Below are 23,557 nucleotides of genomic sequence, written 5' to 3'. Positions count from 1 at the left end.
ATTCGACCTAACAAAGATTTGCTAAGCCTGCTGTCATCTGGTGTAACCGCACCTGCGAGGTCTTGGCCGCAGGTGCGGAGCTGCAGAAGCGGCCAAAAAGGCGCAGATGCGATTTTGGTGGGGAAGTGCTGACACCGCAGATGCGATCATCTCGCCGCAGAAGCGAGACCGCACCTGCGGAAAGGAAGGCACAGAAGCGGAGGTGGGTAGCTGGGGGATTGACCGCAGAAGTGGAACATTTGGGCACCTGCGGAACCGCTGAAGCGGTCAAGTGACCGCAGATGCGAGGATCGCTGGGAAGAGGAGGATTCTTATAAGCGAGACTTTGCCCATTTTTTCTCCCATTTTCATTTGGTTTGGGCGATTTTTGAGAGCTTGAAGGGGTAATTTTATTCAAGCATCACAAGGTAAGTTATTCCCACTTGTTATAAGTTAAATACATGGTTTGTATACGGATTTAAACATGAAAATTAGTCGAAATTGTGGGGTTTTGGTAAAAAAAACCTAGAATTTGGTATTTTTAGATTTTTACCACGAATTTGAGCATGGAATTGGACATAAATTATATATTTGAGATTGTGAGGTTATGGGTAAACTTTATCTTCGAAAATTTTCGAAATCCGGGCACATGGGTCCGAGGGTGATTTTATCGACTTTTCGAACGGAGTTGGGAATTGTTGTAAATAGGATTATAATGAGTATTAAAGTATATATTTATGAATTTGCTCATTTATTGACTAGTTTTGGAGCGTTGGGCATCGATTTGAGTTGACTGAATGGCTTGGGAGCCGGTTATGAAACTTCGGAGTGAGGTAAATCTCTTTTCTAACCTTGTAAGAGGGAATTTACCCCATAGGTGAAATAATTCAATATGTGCTTCTATTTGTAGGGGCTACGTACGTACGAGGTGACGAGAGTCTGTGCGTAGCTACTATTATGCTTATGTCCGGGGTAGTCTAGGACCCAAATCATGTTATACTTGCGATGCTTGCATCCTACTTGTTAATTTAACCATTTAAAACAGATTGGGACTTGATAAAGGAATTTCAAAAGGGTTAGACTTCACCTACTTGGGTTTTGGACGAGTCACTTGACCGTTAATGAGAACTGATATTTCTTTAAGCATCAAACCTAAATAAATCCTTGATTTGGTTGTCTGAATGTGTTTATCTTTTGTGGAATGAGTTGAACGCCTCAGTAGATTAAATAGATGCATCTATGGTTCGCGTCGTTCGACCATCCGGCTGTGCACAGTTTAATATTATGTTGGATCAGGCCGTATGACCTCGACATGATTTGCGCATGACTTAATTGATTGTTTTGGAATTATTGATAATTGATATGGCCTCATTGGCCGGAGATATAAATTGTTAAAAGATGAAAATAAATTTTGAAATCCCGTATTAACAAGAGAATTATTTACTTGCCTCATGTTATTGAGTTTACTGTTGCCTCATAAAATCCATAATTTATTATATTATCGGTATATTATTATTGGACCACTAATAAGTGTCGGAGTCGAACTCTCGTCACTACTTCTTCGAGGTTAGACTAGTTACTTACTGGGTACACGTTGATTTACGTACTCATACTACACTTGCTGCACATTTTTGTGCAGGTGCATATATGTCTAGCAGCCTTGCGGGCGCAGAGGTGTGGTCAATGCGGAGACTTAGGTGAGCTGCATTTTCATCTACGATCCGCAGCCAGCAGAGTCCCCTTCAGAGTTACTTATGTATTTTCCTGTCTAATTTGTATTCTGGACAGGTGTTGTATTTTATTTTATCTTCCTAGTTGATGCTCATGTACTTGTGACGCCGGGTTCTGGGATGATTATGGGATGTTCAGTATTGAAATTTGAAAACATTATTATCTACTCTGTAAATTCATCTTTTACTAGTTAAATTGAAGTAAATTTACGATTTCAAAAAATATTAAAATGAGAATTTAATTAACTATTTAGTGTTGGCTTGCCTGACAATGGTGTCCGGTGCCATCACGACCTTTAACGGATTTTGGGTCGTGACACTTGCTTACCTTGCTGCCGATGAATTATTTCCCGTTGTCGCACATGATCTCGGCCGACATTCCGAATCGGCATATGATATGATCCCAAATGAAGTCGATGATTTCTTTCTCCCTCACCTTTTCGTATGCCTGGGCTTCCACCCACTTAGAAAAATAGTTAGTCATAAACAAAATGAATTGTGCCTTACCGCGTGCCCATGGAAGGGGGCCGACAATAACCATTCCCCACTTCATAAATGACCATGGTGACAAGACCGAATGCAGCAGTTCACTGGGCTGATGAATCATCGGAGCGTGTCTTTGACATTCATCACATTTTCGTACGAACTCCTTTGCGTCCTTTTCCATATCGATCCAATAATAGCAGGCTCTGATAACTTTTTGAACCAGTGATTCGACACCTGAATGATTTCCACAGGTGCCTTCATAGATTTCCCTCAAAACGTATTTGGTGTCCCCTGGTCCTAGACATATCGCGAGTGGGCCATCGAACGCCCTTTTGAACAGGGTTCCGTCTTCGGATAGGCTAAATCGGGCTGCCTGTGTACATAGGGCCCTCGATTCCTTTGGATCCTGCGGTAGTTTCCCAGTTTTTAGGTATTTTATATATTTGTTTCTCCAGTCCCAAGTTAGGCTCGTTGAGTTAATCTCGACATGGCCTTCCTCCACTACCAATCTCACAAGTTGTACGACTGACCCCGAGTTGAATTCGTCATCCTCGACTGATGACCTTAGGTTAGCGAGGGCATCGGCCTCACTGTTTTGATCCCGAGGTATGTGTTGCAAAGTCCATTATTTGAATCGATGTAATGTTACCTGCAATTTATCCAGGTACCTTTGCATTCGTTCTTCTCTAACCTTGAGCGCCCCATTAACTTGATTTAACACAAGGAGGGAGTCGCACTTAGCTTCAATTATCTCTGCCCCCAAGCTTTTGGCTAGTTCGAGACCTGCAATCATGGCCTCAGATTCGGCCTCATTGTTAGTCAATTTCACAGTCCTAATAGATTGCCTAACTACATTGTCTGTTGGCGGTTTCAATACGATGCCGAGTCCAAGCCCTTTTACGTTCGAGGCTCCGTCCGTAAAGAGGGTCCAGATTCCCGAGGAGGTCCCTGAGTTGATTAATAACTCTCTTTAGACCTCGGGTATTAGGGTCGGCGTAAAGTTAGCTATAAAGTCCGCCAAAATTTGAGACTTAATGGTGGTCCGAGGTCGATATTCAATATCGTACCCACTGATTTCCACGGCCCATTTGGCCAATTGGCCCGAGAGCTCGGGCTTATGCATAACATTTCTCAATGGGTAAGTAGTTACGACACATCTGGGGTGACACTGGAAGTATGGTTTTAGTTTCCTAAAGGCGCTTAGCAAAGTGAGCGCCAGTTTTTCTAGGTGAGGATACCTAGTTTTGGCCTCAGCTAGGGTCTTGCTAACATAGTAAATTGGAAATTGCGTACCTTTCTCTTCCCAGACTAGGACTCCACTTACCGCTATCTCCGAAACTGCCAAGTACAAGTATAGTTGTTCGTCTGCCTTCGGTGTGTGAAGCAGCGGTAGGCTCGATAAGTACCGTTTGAGTTCCTCCAAAGCTCGTTAGCATTCCGGGGTCCATGAGAAGTTATTCTTCTTCTTCAATAGTGCGAAGAATCGGTGGCTCTTGTCGGATGACCTTGAAATGAATCGCCCCAGGGTGGCTATGCGCCTGGTTAATATTTGCACGGCCTTCACGTTATCCACAACCGTGATGTCTTCGATGGCTTTGATTTTGTCGAGGTTGACCTCGATTCCTCGGTTGGATACCATGAACCTGAGGAATTTACCTGACCCATCTCCAAATGCACATTTCTCCAGGTTCAGCTTCATATTGTATTTCTTTAATATGCTGAAGGTTTCCTGCAAATGTTTTAAATGGTCCTCTGCTCGGAGGGACTTAACCAATATGTCTTCAATGTAAACCTCCATTGATTTTCCTATTTGTTCCTCGAACATCCTATTTACTAGGCATTGGTAAGTGGCACCAGCATTCTTTAAACCGAATGGCATCATGTTGTAGCAGTATGTGCCGTATTTAGTAATGAAGGAGGTTTTTTCCTGATCACCCGGGGTCATCCGTATTTGGTTGTACCCGGAATAGGCATCGAGAAAACTAAGGATCTTGTGGCCAGCCGTGTCATCGATCATTCAATCGATGTTGGGCAAAGGGAAAGAATCCTTGGGACATGCCTTATTTAAATCCTTATAGTCTACACACATTCTTAATTTGTTCGCTTTTTATGCACTACTACTACATTTGCTAACCAATCTGGGTATTTAACCTCCCGAATGGACCCTATTTTAAGGAGTTTAGATACATCGTCCTTGATGAAAGCATGTTTGACCTCGGACTAAGGTCTCCTCTTTTTCTTGACCGGATGGAACTTCGGGTCCAGGCTCAGCTTGTGAGTGGTTATATCCGGTGGGATCCCTGTCATATCACGGTGGGACCAAGCGAAACAATCTATGTTAGCCATAAGAAACTGAATGAGTTTTTTCCTGAGCTCGGGATTTAGCCCTATGCCTAGGTATACCTGTCGACTGGGTAGATGCTCGACCAATATGACCTGTTCCAGCTCCTCGACCGTCGATTTGGTGGCGACTGAATCATCGGGGGCTATAAAAGAACTGGGTACCCCGTAATCATCGTCTTCATCAGTCCCCTATTTTTCTAGTTGGGTCGAAGCTAGTGTCGGTAATTGCTATTTGGTTTCTGGCTTTGTAATTGAACTCGACCCCTTTGTCGTTGTAAGTGCGGATATCGAAATTGCTTCTTCAACCGCAAACATCTCATTTGCGGCTGGCTGTTCTCCGTAGATAGTTTTAATTCCATCTGGTGTTGGGAATTTTAACACTTGGTGCAGAGTTGAGGGTACTGCCTTCATGTTGTGGATCCATGGCCTTCCGAACAAAGCGTTGTACCTCATGTCTCTTTCGATTACATAAAACTTAGCTTCCTGTATGGTCCCGGCGGTGTTTACCGGTAGTATTATCTCACCCTTAGTGGTTTCACATGCCATGTTGAATCCGTTTAGAACTCGGACTGCAGGCACGATTTGGTCTTGTATACCGAGCTGCTCCACGACCCTCGATCGAATGATGTTGGCCGAGCTACCTGGATTAATTAACACAAGTTTAACTCGAGTTTTATTTACGAGTACAGATATTACCAGTGCATTATTGTGGGGCTGTACAATCCCTTCCACGTCCTCGTCATTGAAAGATAAAGTTCCTTCCGGTATGTAGTCTCGAGTTCGTTTCTCCCTAGTGATAGATACTTTAGTGCGTTTCAATATCGGCCTTGAGGGATATCGACCCCACCGATGATCATGTTAATGACGTGTTAAGGTTCTTCTTGTTCTGTCTGTTTGTTAGTACCCCTGTTCCTGAAATGATTTTTGGCTCGGTCGCTTAAGAATTATCGAAGATGCCCATTATTGAATAGTCGGGCTACTTCCTCTCTCAGTTGTCGACAATCTTCCGTTCTGTGACCGTGAGTGCCATGATATTTGCACATCTGGTTAGGATCCCTTTGGGTTGGATCCGATTTTAGATGTCGAGGCCATTTGATATCTTTGATGCGCCCGATAGTTGATACAATAGCGGTAACATCGACATTAAAGTTGTATTCCGATAGCCTCAGTGCTTCTTTAGGCCCGATGGACCTGTCGAAGCTGTTTTTGGTCATGAGTCCCTAGTTGCTCTGACTTCGGTCATTTCTCCTTTCGTTTCTCATGGAGTTCCGCCTGGACCCACTGTTTCTTCGGTCTCCATTATATGGCTGATACCGATCCCTGTTTGGTCTCGGTTCACGATTGATGTCTCTCTTGACTCTGTCGAGGGTTCTGACGGGATAAACAGACCCCGAAGGTTCCTCGAGTTGATCATCTTCCACTCTGATCTTCGATTGATACCGGTTATGCACGTCGGCCCAAGTAACGGCCGGATATTCTATTAGGTTTTGTTTTAACTGCTGCGGAGCCACCGAGTTTCGAACATTGAGCCCTTGAGTGAAAGCCTGAACGACCCAATCATCAACGACCGGCGACAGATCCATTAGTTCCATTTGAAAACGGGACACGAACTCTCTGAGCATCTCGTTATCCTTCCGTTTTACTTTGAAAAGGTCCGATTTCCTGGTCTCGACCTTCATGGCCCCGGCGTGTGCTTTCACGAAAGAATCAGCAAGCATAACAAATGAATCAATAGAATTAGGAGGTAAGTTATAATACCATATCATAGCCCCTTTTGATAGAGTTTCTCCGAACTTCTTCAATAGGACAAACTCGATCTCATCATCCTCCAAGTCATTCCCTTTGATGGCACATTTGTAAGAGGTTACATGCTCATTTGGGTCGATCGTTCCGTTATACTTAGTAATCTCGGGCATGCAGAATTTCTTAGGGATCGGCTTCAGAGCCGCGCTTGGAGGAAAAGGTTTTTGCACGAACTTCTTAGAATTCAGGCCTTTTAATATTGGCGGTGCTCCTCGGATTTGGTCTACTCTAGAATTGTAGGTTTCCATTTTTTTGTCATTAGCTTCTATTTTCTTCTCCCCTGAGTCTATCCGTTTTGTCAGCTCCTCGAGCATTTTTATGATCTCGGGGTTAGCCCTGATTCATATTCATTTGACCTTTCTATGACCAGTTCATCCTTGCGGGTGACTTCCCAGGGTGGATCGGGCTCAACCCTGCTCGGTGCACGGCTTTGGTTCTGTAACTGAGCTATCGCCGCATGTTGAGCCTGCGATATTTCGAAGATCACCCGTAGACTGATCCCGTCTCCTTCAATGTTTTGTGTATTTTGAGTTGCCGATCGGGCTCCACCACAAATGCTATTTTCGGGGTCGGTAGGTAAGTTTGCGTCGATAGCCACATGTGAATTAGCGTCAATCGGATCTGCGATCAGAATTCCGATGGGATCAACGGGCGGTACTCCTTCACCGGGCGCTATGTTGTTATTTTCATCGTGGTGGTCGGACTCGTTGTCAACATATAGGGGTGCTGATTGAGAGTTTGACATTTTGTGTTTTATCCTGAAATCAGAGACACTTCAAAGAGCAAGTGTAAAGTAATGTGTGTTATGGAGATTTGTATCAAATAACCACTATTATCCTTAACCTCACGGTGGGCGCCAAACTGTTTACCCTCAAAATCGGATAATAATTGAATTTATAAGTAGTTTTAAGGATACATGATTTAATTTGATACTGAATGACAAATCAGATTGCAATTGAAATAAGTAATGGAAAAGTAAATGCCTAACCACACAAGTTGAACTGTCTTAGACTTAGAAGGTTTGTCACCCTCAAGCCAAAAATGCTTTTATTGATATCAGAACAGAAACAGCAAGAGAGTAACAAGAACTTGACGAGAATAATAATATATTGCTTTGGGATGTGTGTTACAATGTGTTTTACAAGTAATCAAACCTCCTTTATATAGTAGGGGAGTCCTACTTTAGGTATAATTCTATAAAAGGTAAAAATCTCATGGTTTGCTGATTTGCTGGTTCTTTATTGATACGTGCCGAGATTTTCGCCGAAATATCCGACCGGTTACGGATATTTCAGCCTTCCGTTATTTCGGTCTTCTGTTGGTTATACTGGCAATGTTTTCTCGAGCTTATTCGGGGTCAGGGTCGATTCCAGGATCATGGGCTCAATGTTCTCGAGGACGGACAATCTGACCTCGTGTTCTGGTTCGATGAGATTCGGGGTCGATTTTCAACTCTTCATGTTTCGAACCCGATATGTCGTGCAATAGTTGAGCCCGATTTCGAATACGAAAATAAATTAACATAATGTGCTCAAAATAATTTTGTTATAATTATTGTTTTACACTTTAATATTAATCTCGGATTCTAATACTAGTACTACTACTATTACAATATCCTTTTATTTCTCCCTCATTTGAAGTTAAAATCTCTACGAAAGTAATTCATGGCGAAGGTTGCATGCATTGGGAGCAGTTCCAGATGGTCTCTTTCAGGATTTACCGCCCTCGTAACCGGCGGCACTCGTGGAATTGGGTAAAACCGAACTCCAAAATCCTTTTTTTATTTTTTTTATTTTTATTTTTTTTAGTAAATGTATCTGCGTTTCAATTTGGATGAGTATTCAATTCCTCAATTTATGGCCATATTTTCTTAGGCATGCGGTTGTGGAGGAACTAGCGGAACTGGGTGCGACAGTGTATACTTGTTCACGGAATCAAGCAGAGCTCAACGAACGCTTGCAAGAGGGGGCCGTTAAAGGCCTTCAAGTCAAGGGTTCTGTTTGCGATGCTTCTTCAAGGGAACAGAGAGTTCAGCTCATGGAAAATGTCTCCTCTGCTTTCGACGGAAAGCTGAACATTCTTGTTAGTTCTATAACCCCAATTCTTCTATTACACCCTCGGTTTTAGTTTAATGTGATTGTGTTTGACTTCACATAGAATGTTAGCTATCGTTTAGATATAGATTTGATTGAAACTTGAAAAAATGAGTTTCTGCATGTGAGATGAAAAATAATTTTTGAAAGTTGAATTGGACATGTATTTTACCTGAAAAGTATTTTACTTGAAAATTTTCAAAAACTTCAAAAACTACTCTAGAGCTATTTTTGGGATTCGAAGATTTTTGTCAAAATCTGCCCAAAAAATGCTTAAAAGAAAGAAAGTCTTTTGAAATTTGTCGTTTAAAATAAGACATAAATATTTGTGTGGTTATAAATCAAATAAGAAAGTTAAATAAATATAGAAAGGTGTCATACTTTTGTGATAGACTAAAAACGAAAAAGTCGCATAAATTGAGATAGAGAGTATTGTATTTGAAGATTAAAATCGAGTAACAGGGACATTGAATTTGTGTACCTGTTAACAACAACGGAAGTTTTTGCAGAATCTGTTCCAATCAATTGCCCGAATCCGACTTCGTCTCTCTTGGAAATGAAATTCTTGTTCACGAACTAAATACCTTATTTTTGTTTTTCACAGTGTGTTTAAGGGAGAATCACTTCATAGCAATTTTCTCTGTTGAGCAAGAAAGATATATAAAGGAGAGAGAGAGGTTTCAAGAAAAAACTGTCGCTCACACAATCGCACGTTCCCATTATTTCTTTTTAACGTGCAACAGTTTTTTCTTTTATTTATCTGTGTTTTAACTTCCCTAGGTAACCTCTTTAAGGTTTTATCTCCTCTAAATGGGTAGGGTCAGTCATTACACTTCGCACATGATGGGCTAGACCCAAACTAGTGCCATGTGAATAACACACGTAATTCATATTGGTAAATAGATCGTGTGACCTGTGAGCATTAAGAGCTACAATATTCTTACACCCTTTAAGGTTGTTTAATAGCTCTATGTAGAAATCCAATCACATGCAGAAAGGATTCACTACTACCATGAGGATCTTATTATTACTCGCAATACCCCAGACATTGTTGGCTACTCTAGTAGCTAGTTATCCGATCCCTCATCCTCGAAAAGAGGTGAACTCGAGTTCATATATAACATTGTATCCACAATTACACCCAATACCCTCATGGTAAGTGTAATGGTCGACCTATGAATACAAGTTAAATTACAAAAAAATTATTTATTTGTCTTCCCTTTCTACTCGAATTTTTTCATTCCAAATTTCCTAGACATGCACTGCATTGCCGAATCACTCATGACTATTAGTGACATGCTAAAGTAGCAACACTGATTGGCACTTCAAGAGACAGTAAAAGGTCAAAGTGTATTCCAATAAAAGTTAATATAACTTCTTTGGGATCTCACACAATGAAGAAGCAGGGATTCATTCTTCCATTATCCCATTGGTCGATAGCGCACGTGGTATGAAACACATGTTACGGTGTTCTCACCTTATATTGGCGCGTGTGTCTTATTCTTTTAATCATTCAACACCGTACAGACCTTGGTCTAGACATTTCCAAATGTCTAACCCGAGTTTCTCACTTCAATAATCCTCAAATCCAACCTTTTGGAGAAACTCGCATCTGGCTTACAAAACAAGTCATAATCGAATGGTAAAATTCGTAAGTATGACTAGTAGTCAAGACCGACCTTTACAAGTAAATATAACCTCGCATTATCCAAGGTTCTATAAGGTCTCATCTCTTCACGATTCTTAACGTAAGAGGCGATTGCTCATGTAAGAGAGCCAATCTCGCAACTTGTTCGACACACTTTATCAACAAAACATTATCACCTGCATACGAGATATAAGCATAATTTCAAGAGTCAAATATTGATGAGCATATTATAATAATAATAAAGTCATTTTACAATACATAAATATGTTCATATCCTTCGCAAACCAAGAGCCATAGCATGTTTCTCAAACAGGTCTCTAGATATCGCCTTTGTAAAAGGATTAGCTATCATGCTTCGCGTAGGAATGTACTGTAAATTTATCTCTCCACTTGCAACCATGTCTCTCACAAAGTTATACTTGATGTCAATGTGCTTGGTCTTGCTGTGATACTTAGTATCTTTTGTGTATGCAATAGCCGCTTGACTATCACAATATAGAGTCATGGGACCCTGAGAGTTCTTTGTAATATCCAAATGCTCAAAGAATCTCTTCAACCAAACAACTTCTTGTACCGCAGACGCACAAGCCACGAACTCAGCTTCCATCGTCGAAAGGGCTGTATAAGTTTGTTTCTTACTTTTCCATGAAATAGCACTTCCATTAAGTAAGAAAGCATAACCGGATGTTGATTTTCTATCATTCCGGTCACCAACCCAATCCAACATCTGTATATCCTCTCAAGTATAAATCATTTCCACTATAACATAGTGAATAATCTGCAGTTCCCTTCAGGTATCTGAAAATTCTCTTTACAACTTTTCAATGATCTCTTTCAGGATTGGATTGATACCTGCTAACCAGACCTACGGCATAACAAATGTCTCGGCGAGTACACATCATAGCGTACATCAAGCTCCCGACAACACTTGAATACGGAACTCGGGACATGTCTTCCTTTTCATTTTCAGTCTTGGAACACATTTCAAGGCTTAAAGTTTCACCTCTCGCTATAGGAGTATCCATGGATTTGCAACTATTCATGCGAAAACGCTCCAAAATTTTCTTTATATAAATTTCTTGAGATAGACTCAATAACTTTTTGGAACAGTCTCTTTGGATCTTAACTCCAAGGATATAGTCTGCCTCACCCATATCTTTCATGTCAATGACTTTGAAAGCCATGACTTGATAGTTTTCAAATACTCCAAATTATTTCCGGCCAATAAAATATCATCCACGTAAAGAGAAAAAATTACAAACATCCCATTGAATTTCTTCACATAAATACAACGGTCTTCACTGATCATGGTAAAATCATACGAGATCACCTCCTTGTGAAATCTCAAATACCATTGCCTTGAAGATTGCTTCAGACCATAAATAGATCTTTTCAATCTACAGACCTTCTTTTCTTGGCCTTTAACGATGAAGCCTACAGATTGTTCCATGTAGATTTCTTCGTTTAGTTCTCCATTGAGAAAAGCTGTCTTCACGTTCATTTGATGTAATTCCAAATCCAAACGTGCAACAATAGCCAAAAGTAAGCAAATTGAGATAAATTTCACAACTGGTGAAAATGTTTCCTCATAATCTGAGTAAAGCCTTTTGCCACCAGTCGTGCCTTGTATCTTTCTATTGACCCATCCGCTTTGCGTTTAACTTTGAGAACCAATTTGTTCCCAATGGCTCTTCGCCCAGGCAGAAGGTCAACTAGATCCTAGACTTTGTTGGTTTTCATGGACTCCAATTCTTCTTTCATTGCTGTCATCCACTCATCTTTTTCAGGGCTCGATAAAGCCTCAGTCACATACTTTGGCTCATCCATTTCTATGGGAGACACCAAGAAAACATAATCTTCAATCTCATAAGTACGTTTGGGTATATTTTTCCTGGTACTCTTTCGTAGTTGAAATTCAGATTCGTCAGAAGGATTTTGGGATTGAGAACTCCCACTCCCACTCGGATCAAGAACAAGATCCTGATCAATTTGATTATCAACTGTGTCAGAAGACACTTGCTGACTATCTGAGTTCAACATTTCATAAAGAGGCTCTCCATTCCTTACCTCGCCCTTCTTTGGAAAATCATTTTCCAAAAATGTGATATCTCGTGATTCAATCTCGGTAACACTTCCATCCTCTAATTCACCAATGAACACATACCCTTTGGAGTGTTCTGAATATCTTATGAAGATACATTTCTTGCCTTTTGGACCTAATTTTTCAAATTTGCTAAAAGAATCTTTTACATATGCGGCACAACCCCAAGGTCGTAAATTATTTAAGTTTGGTTTATGACCAGTCCATAGTTCATAAGGGGTGGAAGAAATTGATTTAGAAGGAACTTTGTTCAATATGTAGGCTGCAGTCAATAATGCATCTCCCCAAAAGGAGATAGGTAAATTTGCTCGTGCCATCATGGACCTTATCATATCCAATATTGTTCTATTCCTTCTTTCTGCTACACCATTTTGTTGAGGTGTGTAAGGAATAGTTAACTGTCTGGTGATGCCCTTTTCATTACACAATTCTTCAAACTGATTTGATAGATATCACGCCCTCTATCGGTTCTTAAGGTCTTAATCCTTTTATCTAATTGATTCTCAGCTTCATTCAAATATTTCTTAAAGCATTCTAGTGCTTCAGATTTATGAGAAATCAAATAGACATAACCAAAGCGCGTGAAATCGTCAATAAATGTAATGAAATATAAAGCACCAGACCTAGCCCTCACATTCATTGGACCACAGATATCAGAATGGATTAATTGCAAAGGAAAATCAGCTCTCTTAGCCTTTCCAAGTGATTTACGTGTAATCTTTCCAACAAGACAATTTTCACAAATTAGCACCCAAGGGTGTGACCTAGTGGTTAGTGAAGTGGGTGAGAACCATGAGGTCTCGGGTTCAAATCCCAGTGGAGGCAAATACTAGGCGATTTCTTCCCATCTATTCAAGCCTTGGTGGATAGAGTTACCTGGTACCTGTTGCTGGTGGGAGGTGGCAGGTATCCCGTGGAATTAGTCGAGGTGCACGCAAGCTGGTCCGGACACCACGGTTATAAAAAAAAAAAAAGAAGACAATTTTCACAAATTGGCATTTCAATTTTAGAGAAAGAATCTAAATGTCCTTCCTTAGCCAATCTATTCATTCGATCCTCTGCCCTATGTGACCTAATCTTGCATGCCATGTAATAACATCAACACCATTATTACTAGAATAACATGCCATAACACAACGGTCAACATAATAGTTATACGTAAAAGGATTACAATCTAACACAATAAAACCATCATAACGATGTCCAAAACCATAAAAAAACATTGTCTTGAGTAATTCTAAGACCATTGCGACTAAAGTTCAAATTGAAATCTAAATCTAGAAGAACAGACACAGAGACTAAGTTTCGTCGAATCTCTGGAACATATAGGACGTCATGCAACATCAATGATTGGCCACCACACCTGTCCATTCTGCAAGTGCCTATTCCTTTGACTTCAAGCTTTGCATTATTTCCCATATATATATGTTTTGATCCAGGTGGAACTCGACGAAACTCTATAAACGCTTCTCTATCACGGCTCACATGGTCGGTGGCCCCTGAGTCTACAATCCACACAGGATAAGATTCAGTTAGTAAAACAGTGCTAGAAACATATATAGCACCAAGAGATGCGTTTTGAAATGCTACCTTTTTCGGCTCAGTGCACTCACGAGCAAAATGCCCTAGAACTTGGCAATTGTAGCACTTCATCTTACTCTTGTCTTTCTTCTTGTAAAGCCGTTTTCCTTTCTTAGAATTTGGCTTGTTTCTTTTCTTGGAGGATCTTTCTCCGGTCTCCTTACCCTTTCCGTCATTTTTCCAGTTTCTCTTGCGCTTGAAGCTTGATCTCTTTGTACCACTTGATTCTGCCACAAAGGCATTAGGTACAGCTTTAGCAGCACCAAGCCGCTCGTCTTCAAGCTCCACATGACGGGCAGCATCAGCAAAAGTTTTGATGCTGTCATTGTGGGTCAAGTTTACCTTCAGATATTCCCAATTGTTGGGAAGAGACCGAATCACTGCCTGAACCTGCTACTCATCAGAGAGAACATGACCATCACTTTTGAGTTGAGCAATCATGTTTGACATCACCCTTAGATGTTGCTTGACACTGTGATCATGACGTTTTTTGTACGTGTCAAACTTGATTGTCAGCTGTCGAAGGCGAGTTACAGTTGTACCCCATATGCCTCTCTTAAATGTGCTCATATAGCTTGAGCAGTAGGATATTGCTCACATTCGTGGATGAGATCATCAACAACTAAACTTACAATAATTCCACGTGCAGTGGAATCTTTCTTTTTCCAAATATTTTTAGTTTCCCGATCCTTCCTGTGTTGGGCAGTGTTACCCTCATCTGGGTGACTCATAACATGGTTAATACTTTCAAGAGCATCTTGCTCTTCGAGTACATACCACATTTTACGACTCCAGATGTCGTAATTTTCACCATTCAGTTTGTCACCCTTGTTCAAGTCAGCGATGATACTTTTCGATGCCATGTCTGTTATTCGAGACAATATTACAAGTTTAGCTCATCAATATTTACTTCAGTCAATTTATGCATGTGATTACACACTCAAGTAAATTAATTATAATATTAATTTTACATTTAGTATAGAATCGAAAGGTCACTACGTTTCCATTCATCATCTATATCTAAATATTTTAATTAATATTAAAATCACTTCTTAGTGTGTACTTCATTTCAAGTCTCAATCCCATTACAAAATAAAACAATAAATAATATATGTAACTGGTGAGACAACCAACATAATTTAAATTTCATTAAGATAAAACACATAATAACAATTTACATGTTTGTTAGGACATACATGTACCAATCGAACACTAACTCTTGCACATATACGCTAAAAGGTGCACTAGACCAAACATCATGATAAATTTCAGTTAAAATTTCACCCCAAGGCTCTCGAAGAGAGTCCGCTAAAATAGCTAATGCTTCCCAATCAGTGATTTCTATGTAATTAGCCAATTCCGCTCTTTTTAACCTAAAAAGGCGTACATGTTCAGGAATGGAAGCATCAGGGCCCATTTTAAATTCCTTAAAATCCCTAAATTTCTTTTCTCCTTCCCTTCGCTCAGCCCTCTGATCCCTTAACTCATTTTGCCTCGCCCTTGGGACATTCCTAATGACTTCAGGCTCCGAGTCTGAATCATTATAGAAATAAGTTCTGCGATGACGTATCCTTCTACGTTGTCCCCTTCCTCGACTTCGAGAACTCCCACTTGGAATAATTCGAACTTGTCCCATATCTGAAATAGGACCAAGGAAACAATAAGAATGGATACAACCATTCAATGTGACAACATATGTCACAATAACTTGTAGAAGAATAGGGATATATGTAACTAAGGCTAGTATTTTTAATATTTAAATACTCTGTCTAAGCACAAAAAAAACATGTGATCACTTTTCTATCAATAGAGATTGACTATAACTTGGCATAATTCCATTACGTTAAGGCACAATCAGTACATATTGTTGACAAGTTAAATATGAATATCATGCACCCATTCAAAAAAGATAAGTCAATCTGCCCAAACAAAAAAAAATTGTAGTTTCTCATGCCTCACTGTTTTGAACATATGTCAACCAAAATAAAAAAAAATGGAAGGCAAGTATTCATTAACTCTTAGATTACAAAATAGAGAAGATTATTGTTACAAAGAAGCCCTTACAAATAAAGAGGAAAAACGTGACTTAGGCATCTGATCATAGAGAAACATCTCTTTAACATTACATGAAAAACACTCATGACCCAAATCATAACATGTGAAGCCACTTCTTTAGAAACAAATATTGTTATGAGATTTCTTTCAATATTTGTGAAGACTTACTGGCAATGGCTTTAAAAATTTAAAGAAAATGCCAAACAGAGAAAGTGACTCTACTCATTTGTTCTCTTTTGCATATAGAAAATATATCTGAACCTTTTAATAGAAAACTTGTCACTGTATTACGTTGGAGGCCGCTATTGACGGCGTCAAAAACACACTAAAAAAAATATACAGCCAATACATTAAAACAATTTGAGTTCTGGTTTTAATCCACCACAACAGGAGTATCGTTTCCAATAAACGAATTGTTAAAGAACTTTATGGCAATATTCTTCAACTGTGTATTCAAAATAATAGAACACACAACAAAGGCTCTGATACCAATGAAGATAGGGACATCGAATTTGTGTACCTGTTAACAACAGCGGAAGTTTTTGCAGAATCTGTTCCAATCAATTGCCTGAATCCGACTTCGTCTCTCTTGGAAACGAAATTCTTGTTCACGAACTAAATACCTTGTTTTTGTTTTTCACAGTGTGTTTCTTACTTTAGGGAGAATCACTTCATAGCAATTTTCTCTGTTGATGAAGAAAGATATATAAAGGAGAGAGAGGTTTCAAGAAAAAACTGCCGCTCACACAATCGCACGTTCCCACTATTTTTTTTAACGTGCAGCAGTTTTTTCTTTTATTTATCTGTGTTTTAACTTCCCTAGGTAACCTCTTTAAGGTTTTATCTCCTCTAAATGGGTAGGGTCAGTCCATATGGGCGACCCGTGACCCAAACCCAATATCCAACAGTATTGTAGTGCTTTAAAACTGAATATAAGCCAAACGTTATGCTAACACTTAGTAGTTGCGGAGCTAGTTTGTTTGAACTATGAGTAGTATTTTAATTTATATGTGACTTCCAACGGGAACCAATTTAGCGAATGTCAACATTGTTAATACCAGGCGGATCCATGATCTGGAAACCATGGGTGTACCACCATCATTTCCTTAATATAGGCATGCCACTAGCCACAAAAATATGAGTGTATATGAGTCAGTTTGGTCAATTTTGAGCTCTGTTTGGGTTACTAAGTTGTTGGTTCATACAAATAAACTGATCATCGGCCCGAGAGTTTGATTTTTCTTTTAATTCAATCTATTAAGTAAAATTAGAAGCTGAATTAGGAGACAAAATGTTAACAAGTCAGGAAAGCGCATCTATCAGTTATATTATTGGATGAAAATTAAACTTTGTCAAAGGTGTGAATTGAGATTAGCTTTTTCAGGAAGAAATAAAAGATAAGGACATAAAAAGAGGAGTCACACATGTAAAAAATGGGGATGATTTTCACCAAGAGATCCTTAACAGTGATTGATGAGTGACAATGAGTGACAGAGTCTTCAGTGACCTAAGCTAAATCAGGGCACCGTTCAATTCGCCATGCACATGGGTGCATAATAATGATATATAGCCATTTTAAACATATTATGTCTATATTTTTCAGGATTTTGGCCAATAGGAAGGGTGCACATGCACCACGATTTATCACATGGATCTATCACTGATTAATACTAGTTTAATGGTGAAAGAATAGGACATATAGACAGAAAAGAGCTTACTTAGCATTAACATTATAGGTTCTCTTAGACTATATATGTTATTAAGGTTCTCATTTGAATGGTGTTGTCGCATCTGTTTTCAGACTCTAAATTCCAATGCGATCCTTTAAAGCTTCATAAGGATTTTTACTTGTTATTTGTGCAAAAAAGAAGTCCTACAGAAACTGTTGATTACCAATCTGTTGCTCTTGTACATGTATGTTTCTGTTTTTAGATGGCCCAATTTTCAGACTGTAAATTTTTTGAACCACGTAATTGTCCTATCTTCTGGCCATAGGTAAACAATGTGGGGACAAACATTAGGAAGCCCACCACCGATTATTCTGCTGAAGAATATGCCCGTCTTCTTAGTACCAACTTAGAATCTGCATACCATCTGTGTCAACTTGCTCACCCTCTTTTGAAAGCATCTGGAAATGGATCTGTTGTCTTTATCTCTTCTGTTGCTGGTCTGGTGCACCTGTCCTCTGGCTCAATCTATGGAGCAACAAAAGGTTAGCTGTACTATCACTCTTTTGAGTTGTTAAACAATTGAAGATAGAGTGTTGAGGTTTTCTTTTCCTTTACTAACTTCAGGGGCAATGAATCAACTCACGCGAAATCTGGCTTGTGAATGGGCAAACGATAGCATTCGGGTTAATGGTGTTGCCCCGTGGTATATAAGGACGTCTTTGGTAGAACATGTAATATTCTTAATCTTGCTTATGCATTTGATTTTATGAATCTCTTTGCGCAAGTACTTGTCGATTGGAGATACAAGTTACCTGAGGCAAAACATTTCTTTGATTTCGCCGAGGCCCACGCGGAGAATTTACACGTTTTTCATTTATTAATTCTCTCAAGTTGTGTCTGGTGCATGCTGCAGTTCAGACTACATAACAGGCTCACAAAATGACCTTTTAAGAGTTTTTACAGTCATAAGAAAAAAACTAAATATACGGCATGCCACACAATGAGCACATAGCAAACTATTCTTTTGCCTTTTGCTAAAGAATACCTGTGCCTGTTGCACAAAGTGGCATAGGTCAAATTGAAAAACAGCCATTGCACAAGAACATGGCTTAGCCATTATCTAACTTAATAGACTCAAATTAACTGTACTGTATAATAAGTCTTGTATTTTTTAGCATGAACTTACATGGTGTATCATAAATGTGAAAATAGCTTGTCATGAGCTTTATAATAACTACCTAATTTCATTATGTATATCGTCGGAAGGCTTCTTCTTCTTCATTTTATTTTTTGGACTAACCATCCGGTCTTTGGAACCCTTTAACCCGATTGGTCTGGATTCGCACCGCGTAGGCCCGTTAAAGGGGAGAACCGTTCCTTACCAGGGGTTTCTTAATTACAAGGGCTCGAATTTGAGACCTCCGGTTAAGGGAAAAGGGATCTCATTCATCCCACCACACCCCTTGGTGATATCTATTGGATCTTCAGCATATTGTTTTATACAACTTGTATTCCTGTTGCATTCATTTAAGGAGTGTATTGTATGTTGAGTAAATAACTGGTGACAATCTGCTAAAGCAACTTGTATTCATATATACCCTTAAAAGAATTTCATGGTTTTCAGTGTTCATTTGGAAAAGGAATAGCATATGGCGAATAGTTACTGGCTTTTCCAGGTCCTTAGATCTATTTTTCAATCATTTTCCAGTGTTGTCAAAGGCTCATTTAAGGCGCGTTTAAGCCCTGAAGCTCAGAAAAGCTCAGGTAGCGTGCTTCCACTCACTTAAGCTGTGCTTCAATGTAGGGAAGGCACTAAGGTACCGTGCCTCATTGCCCATGAGCTCTATCTTGATTCAAGCGGTACTAAACAACAAATATAACCGGCAAATAAGTTAAGGAGAACATTACGAATGAACTTGTTACTTTTTTCTTGAATTACATAAATATTTTTTGTTTTTTTTCCTTCATTGCGCTTTTTTAAGCTAAAGCCCACACTTTAATAAAGCCCCAATAGACATGGAGCACTTCTTAGAACTTTTCGCCTTTGACAACATATTTTTCCTTTGAAATCATACTTTTTTTTGTGAATAAAGTTTATTTAATTTCATGTTCTTATATTGTTAAGCATATTTAACTGTGGTAAAATATTTATAGAAGTGGCAAATGACTGGAAATGGTTAACCGTCTTTTAGTATCTTTTTGTTTCCCAAAAGGAAAAAAATCCCCTGAATGTGACAGGAAAATTTGTATTTGCTGACTTTTCTTTGTGTAGAGAATTATATCACGATTGCAATGTTTTCAAAGACTAGAGTTTCTTTTGGTTATATGTATTGTCAAAGCATGTTGATGATTCATATCTTAATGGAGCCAATTTCATTTCTTGTGGAGAATGCTTCAGGATTTTATGTGAGCACTGAGCAGTAGCAGCTTGAGAGATTTGTTATCTGGAGTTAATGTTATTGAATCTAGCCCTTACTGTATTTATATTTATATAATCTTTTCACTTAACCGCATATTCTCCAATTTTTGCTGAATTTTATGTTTAATTTTGCAGTTGCTCGAAAATAAAACATTTTTGGATGGCGTAATATCTAGAACTCCCCTTAGACGCCCTGGAGAATCTCAAGAAGTTTCATCCCTTGTAGCTTATCTTTGTCTACCTGGAGCATCGTACATCACTGGGCAAGTTATAGCAGTTGATGGAGGTTTCACAGTCAATGGGTTCGAAATGACAAGCTACTGATATGTGTTTTCGTCTAGAGATGATAGCGCAGCTTATGCCTTGCATCTCTTTTGTCTGGAGATACTCATGCTCTTTGTTTCTTACTGATCAAGCTGAAACCATCATGAAATAAAAGCTCTATTTCATATCTTCCTTAATCCTTATATATGGGATCATAATAAGGCATTTCCTCATTAATTTTCCCTGCATGCCCCTTCTTATCTGAGTATAAACTCTAGTTTTCTGTCTTTTTCTTATATTTCTCTAAGAACAGCATATTCTGTAGTTGATTGTGTTGCCGGTTGCATATCATGCGAAGTTATTTCTGAGCTTTGCACGTTCCTTAAGGTTCCTTTGTTGTAGTGCAATTCTGTATTTCATTTTTGTTGAGAAGGTAGTGCAATTCTGTATTTCATTTAAACTGTAGGATAGGAAACTTTTTGATTATTTGCACATGTTTGTATAGGATTACGCAAATAGCAATGGACTTTTGAACTCATTCGATGTGTGTCCATCTCTCTAAGGAACTTTCAATTCGAAGGAAAGGCGACGCTAAAAGCATGCTATTGAATTAGTTAGCCGTTAGGCTTCCGATCTTACAATAGTCCTTTAATTTGCATATGGCTTATAACAGTGTTGATAGCTCCTCTTTCCATCAATTCCCAGTTTGGAAGTATTAAAACTTTCACCCAAATGAGTAAGACTGGCGTTGTTCTTATTGAACCTCTTTTAAAATATTGGTATGATAGTATCTGTTCTAGGTAAGAGTTGTAATTAACCTTTGTTTTAGTAATTCCTCCTCACCAATTTCAGAATATTCTTGTGATAGTTTTATTTCAGGAGAGCTGGTTATTGAATGTTTTAACTGTGACAGCTTAATTATTGACTGAATGAAGTGTTGTGATGATGTGCAAATTTTCTGACCCTAGAGAAGGGTTAATGTTCTTATTGTTTGCCCCCTTCTTGGAAGTGCACTTTCTTATGTCGTCTTCCTTTTGTCCAATGTCATTTTGTTCAATTCATCTTCTTCATTTTAAAATCGATTTATATTTGCGTCAAAATAAATTAGATTGATTCGGGATTTCGGTCAGCTTATTCTAACGAGAACAAGGTAGGGAACTAACAGTTTATCCTCGAGATGCTACCTTATATATTTTATTGGTAGAAGATTTAGTTCTTCCCAGCTCTTTCTTTCCTTTAGCCTTGCTATCAGAAGTGTTTGAGAAATTGAACCTTAGCTTAACTCAATTCAAAAAGTTCAACTGGTGAAAATTGTCTAATAACATATGAGGACACTACAATAATTGTTGTGGGACGCAGAACACATCTCTCTTGCACGCTCAAAGCTGAGAGTAACTGTATGACCCAAAAAATAGATTTTGGTTTTATACAATTAAATTAATAGAAAATTGGGGTTAATCACAGTCAATATCAGTATTCAAGTATTTTCGAAGGTTGATTTGAGATCTGTCTATCATCAGTTGAAGATTAGGGCATCAGATGTCCCTAAGATAGCTTTTCGGACTCGGAATGGGCATTATGCGTTCCTAGTGATGTCATTTGGCTTGACAAATGCCTCAGCAGCATTTATGGATTTGATGAATCTGGTATTTAAGCCCTATTTGGATTCTTTATGATCCTCTTCATTGATGATATTTTGATCTACTCCCGCAGTCGAGAGGAGCATGAGCAGCATCTTTGGGTAGTACTTCAGACCCTAAGAGATAGTCAGTTATATGCCAAGTTTTCAAAGTGTGAGTTTCGGTTGGACTCGGTTGCCTTTTTGGGACATGTTATATTTGCCGAGGGCATTAACGTGGATCCAAATAAGATTGAGACAGTTCAGAACTGGCCTAGATCTACTTCAGCTACAGAGATTTGGAGCTTCCAGGGTTTGGCGAGTTATTATCGCTGGTTCGTGGAGGGGTTTTCATCCATCGCAGCCCCATTGACTAAATTGACCCAGAAGGGTGCCCCATTCAGGTGGTCTGATGAGTGTGAGTTGAGCTTTCAAAAGCTCAAGACTGCCTTGACTACAGCTCCGGTGTTGGTATTATCCATGGGTTTGGGATCCTATACTATGTATTGTGATGCATCGCATATTGGGCTTGGTGCAGTATTGATGTAGGATGACAGGGTGATTGCATACGCGTCTCGGCAGTTGAAGGTTCATGAGAAGAATTACATTCTTCATGATTTAGAGTTGGCAGTGATTGTTCATGCATTGAAGATTTGGAGGCATTACCTCTACGGTGTGTCGTGTGAGGCATTCACAGATCATCGGAGTCTACAGTACTTATTTAAGCAAAAGGATCTCAACTTGAGGCAACGAAGGTGGTTAGAGCTGTTAAAAGACTATGATATCACCATTTTGTATCATCCTGGGAAGGCCAATGTGGTGGCCGATGCCTTGAGTAGAAAGGCGGCGAGTATGGGTAGCCTTGCATTTATTCTAGTTGATGAGAGACTGCTAGCATCAGATGTTCAGGCCATGGCCAATCAGTTCGTGAGGTTAGATATTTCGAAGCCTAGTCGGGTCCTTACTTGCATGGTTTCTCGGTCTTCTTTGTATGAGCGCATTAGAGAGCGTCAGTATGATGACCCTCATTTGCTTGTCCTTAAGGACACGGTGCAACACGGTGATGCCAAGAAAGCTTCTATTGGAAATGATGGGGTGTTGCGGATGTAGGGTCGGGTTTGTGTGTCCAATGTGGATGGGCTTCATGAGTTGATTCTTGAGGAGGCCCAAAGTTCGCGGTATACCATCTATCTGGGTGCCGCCAAGATGTATCAGGATTTGAGGCAGCATTATTGGTGGAGAAGAATGAAGATAGATATAGTTGCGTGTGTGGCTCGGTGTTTGAATTGACAGCACGTGAAGTACGAGCATCAGAGGCTTGGCGGTTTGTTTCAGAGACTTGAGATTCCTGAGTGGAAGTGGGAGCGTATTACCATAGATTTCATTGTTGGGATCCCACGAACTTTAAAGAAATTTGACGCAGTATGGGTCATTGTGGATAGGTTGACCAAGTTGGCGCATTTCGTTCCGGTGGAAGATTCCTATTCTTCATAGCATTTGACTGAGATCTATATCCGCGAGATTGTTCGTCTGCACGGTGTGCCAGTGTCCATCATTTTTGATCAGGGTACGCGTTCACATCGCATTTCTGGAGGGCCTTATAGCATGAATTAGGCACGTGGGTTGAGTTGAGTACATCATTTCACCCCCAGACGGACGGGCAGTCTGAGCGCACCATTCAGATATTGGAGGATATGGTTCGCGCCTGTGTTATGGATTTCGGGGGTTCTTGGGATCAGTTCTTGCCGCTTGCGAAGTTTGCCTACA

General features: G+C 39.6%; 1 protein-coding gene and 1 pseudogene across 1 annotated transcript; both read left to right on the top strand.

Moving 5' to 3' along the window:
• Positions 1–7,920: 7,920 nt before the first annotated feature.
• LOC107778082 (tropinone reductase homolog At5g06060) lies at positions 7,921–20,552 on the top strand. The gene is made up of 5 exons (XM_016598267.2): positions 7,921–8,094; positions 8,216–8,423; positions 17,815–18,031; positions 18,114–18,220; positions 20,044–20,552. Exons 1-5 carry the CDS (start codon positions 8,006–8,008, stop codon positions 20,230–20,232), a joined length of 810 nt encoding a protein of 269 aa, XP_016453753.1. The 5' UTR covers positions 7,921–8,005; the 3' UTR covers positions 20,233–20,552.
• LOC142168607 (U5 spliceosomal RNA) lies at positions 18,481–18,570 on the top strand (annotated as a pseudogene).
• Positions 20,553–23,557: the final 3,005 nt, after the last annotated feature.

Source organism: Nicotiana tabacum, chromosome 13 (assembly GCF_000715075.1).
Source record: "Nicotiana tabacum cultivar K326 chromosome 13, ASM71507v2, whole genome shotgun sequence".
Taxonomy (NCBI): domain Eukaryota; kingdom Viridiplantae; phylum Streptophyta; class Magnoliopsida; order Solanales; family Solanaceae; genus Nicotiana; species Nicotiana tabacum.
Note: the sequence above shows the minus strand (reverse complement) of the source record. Positions and strands in the feature narration are given on the sequence as shown.

What these genes read in the sequence shown, in the direction of transcription:
- LOC107778082 (XM_016598267.2), top strand. Translation starts at nt 8,006, where the DNA reads ATGGCGAAGGTTGCATGCATTGGGAGCAGTTCCAGATGGTCTCTTTCA. An exon ending in GGCGGCACTCGTGGAATTGG is followed by an intron (nt 8,095 to 8,215) that starts GTAAAACCGAAC and finishes ATATTTTCTTAG; the next exon opens with GCATGCGGTTGTGGAGGAAC. An exon ending in GGACGTCTTTGGTAGAACAT is followed by an intron (nt 18,221 to 20,043) that starts GTAATATTCTTA and finishes TTAATTTTGCAG; the next exon opens with TTGCTCGAAAATAAAACATT.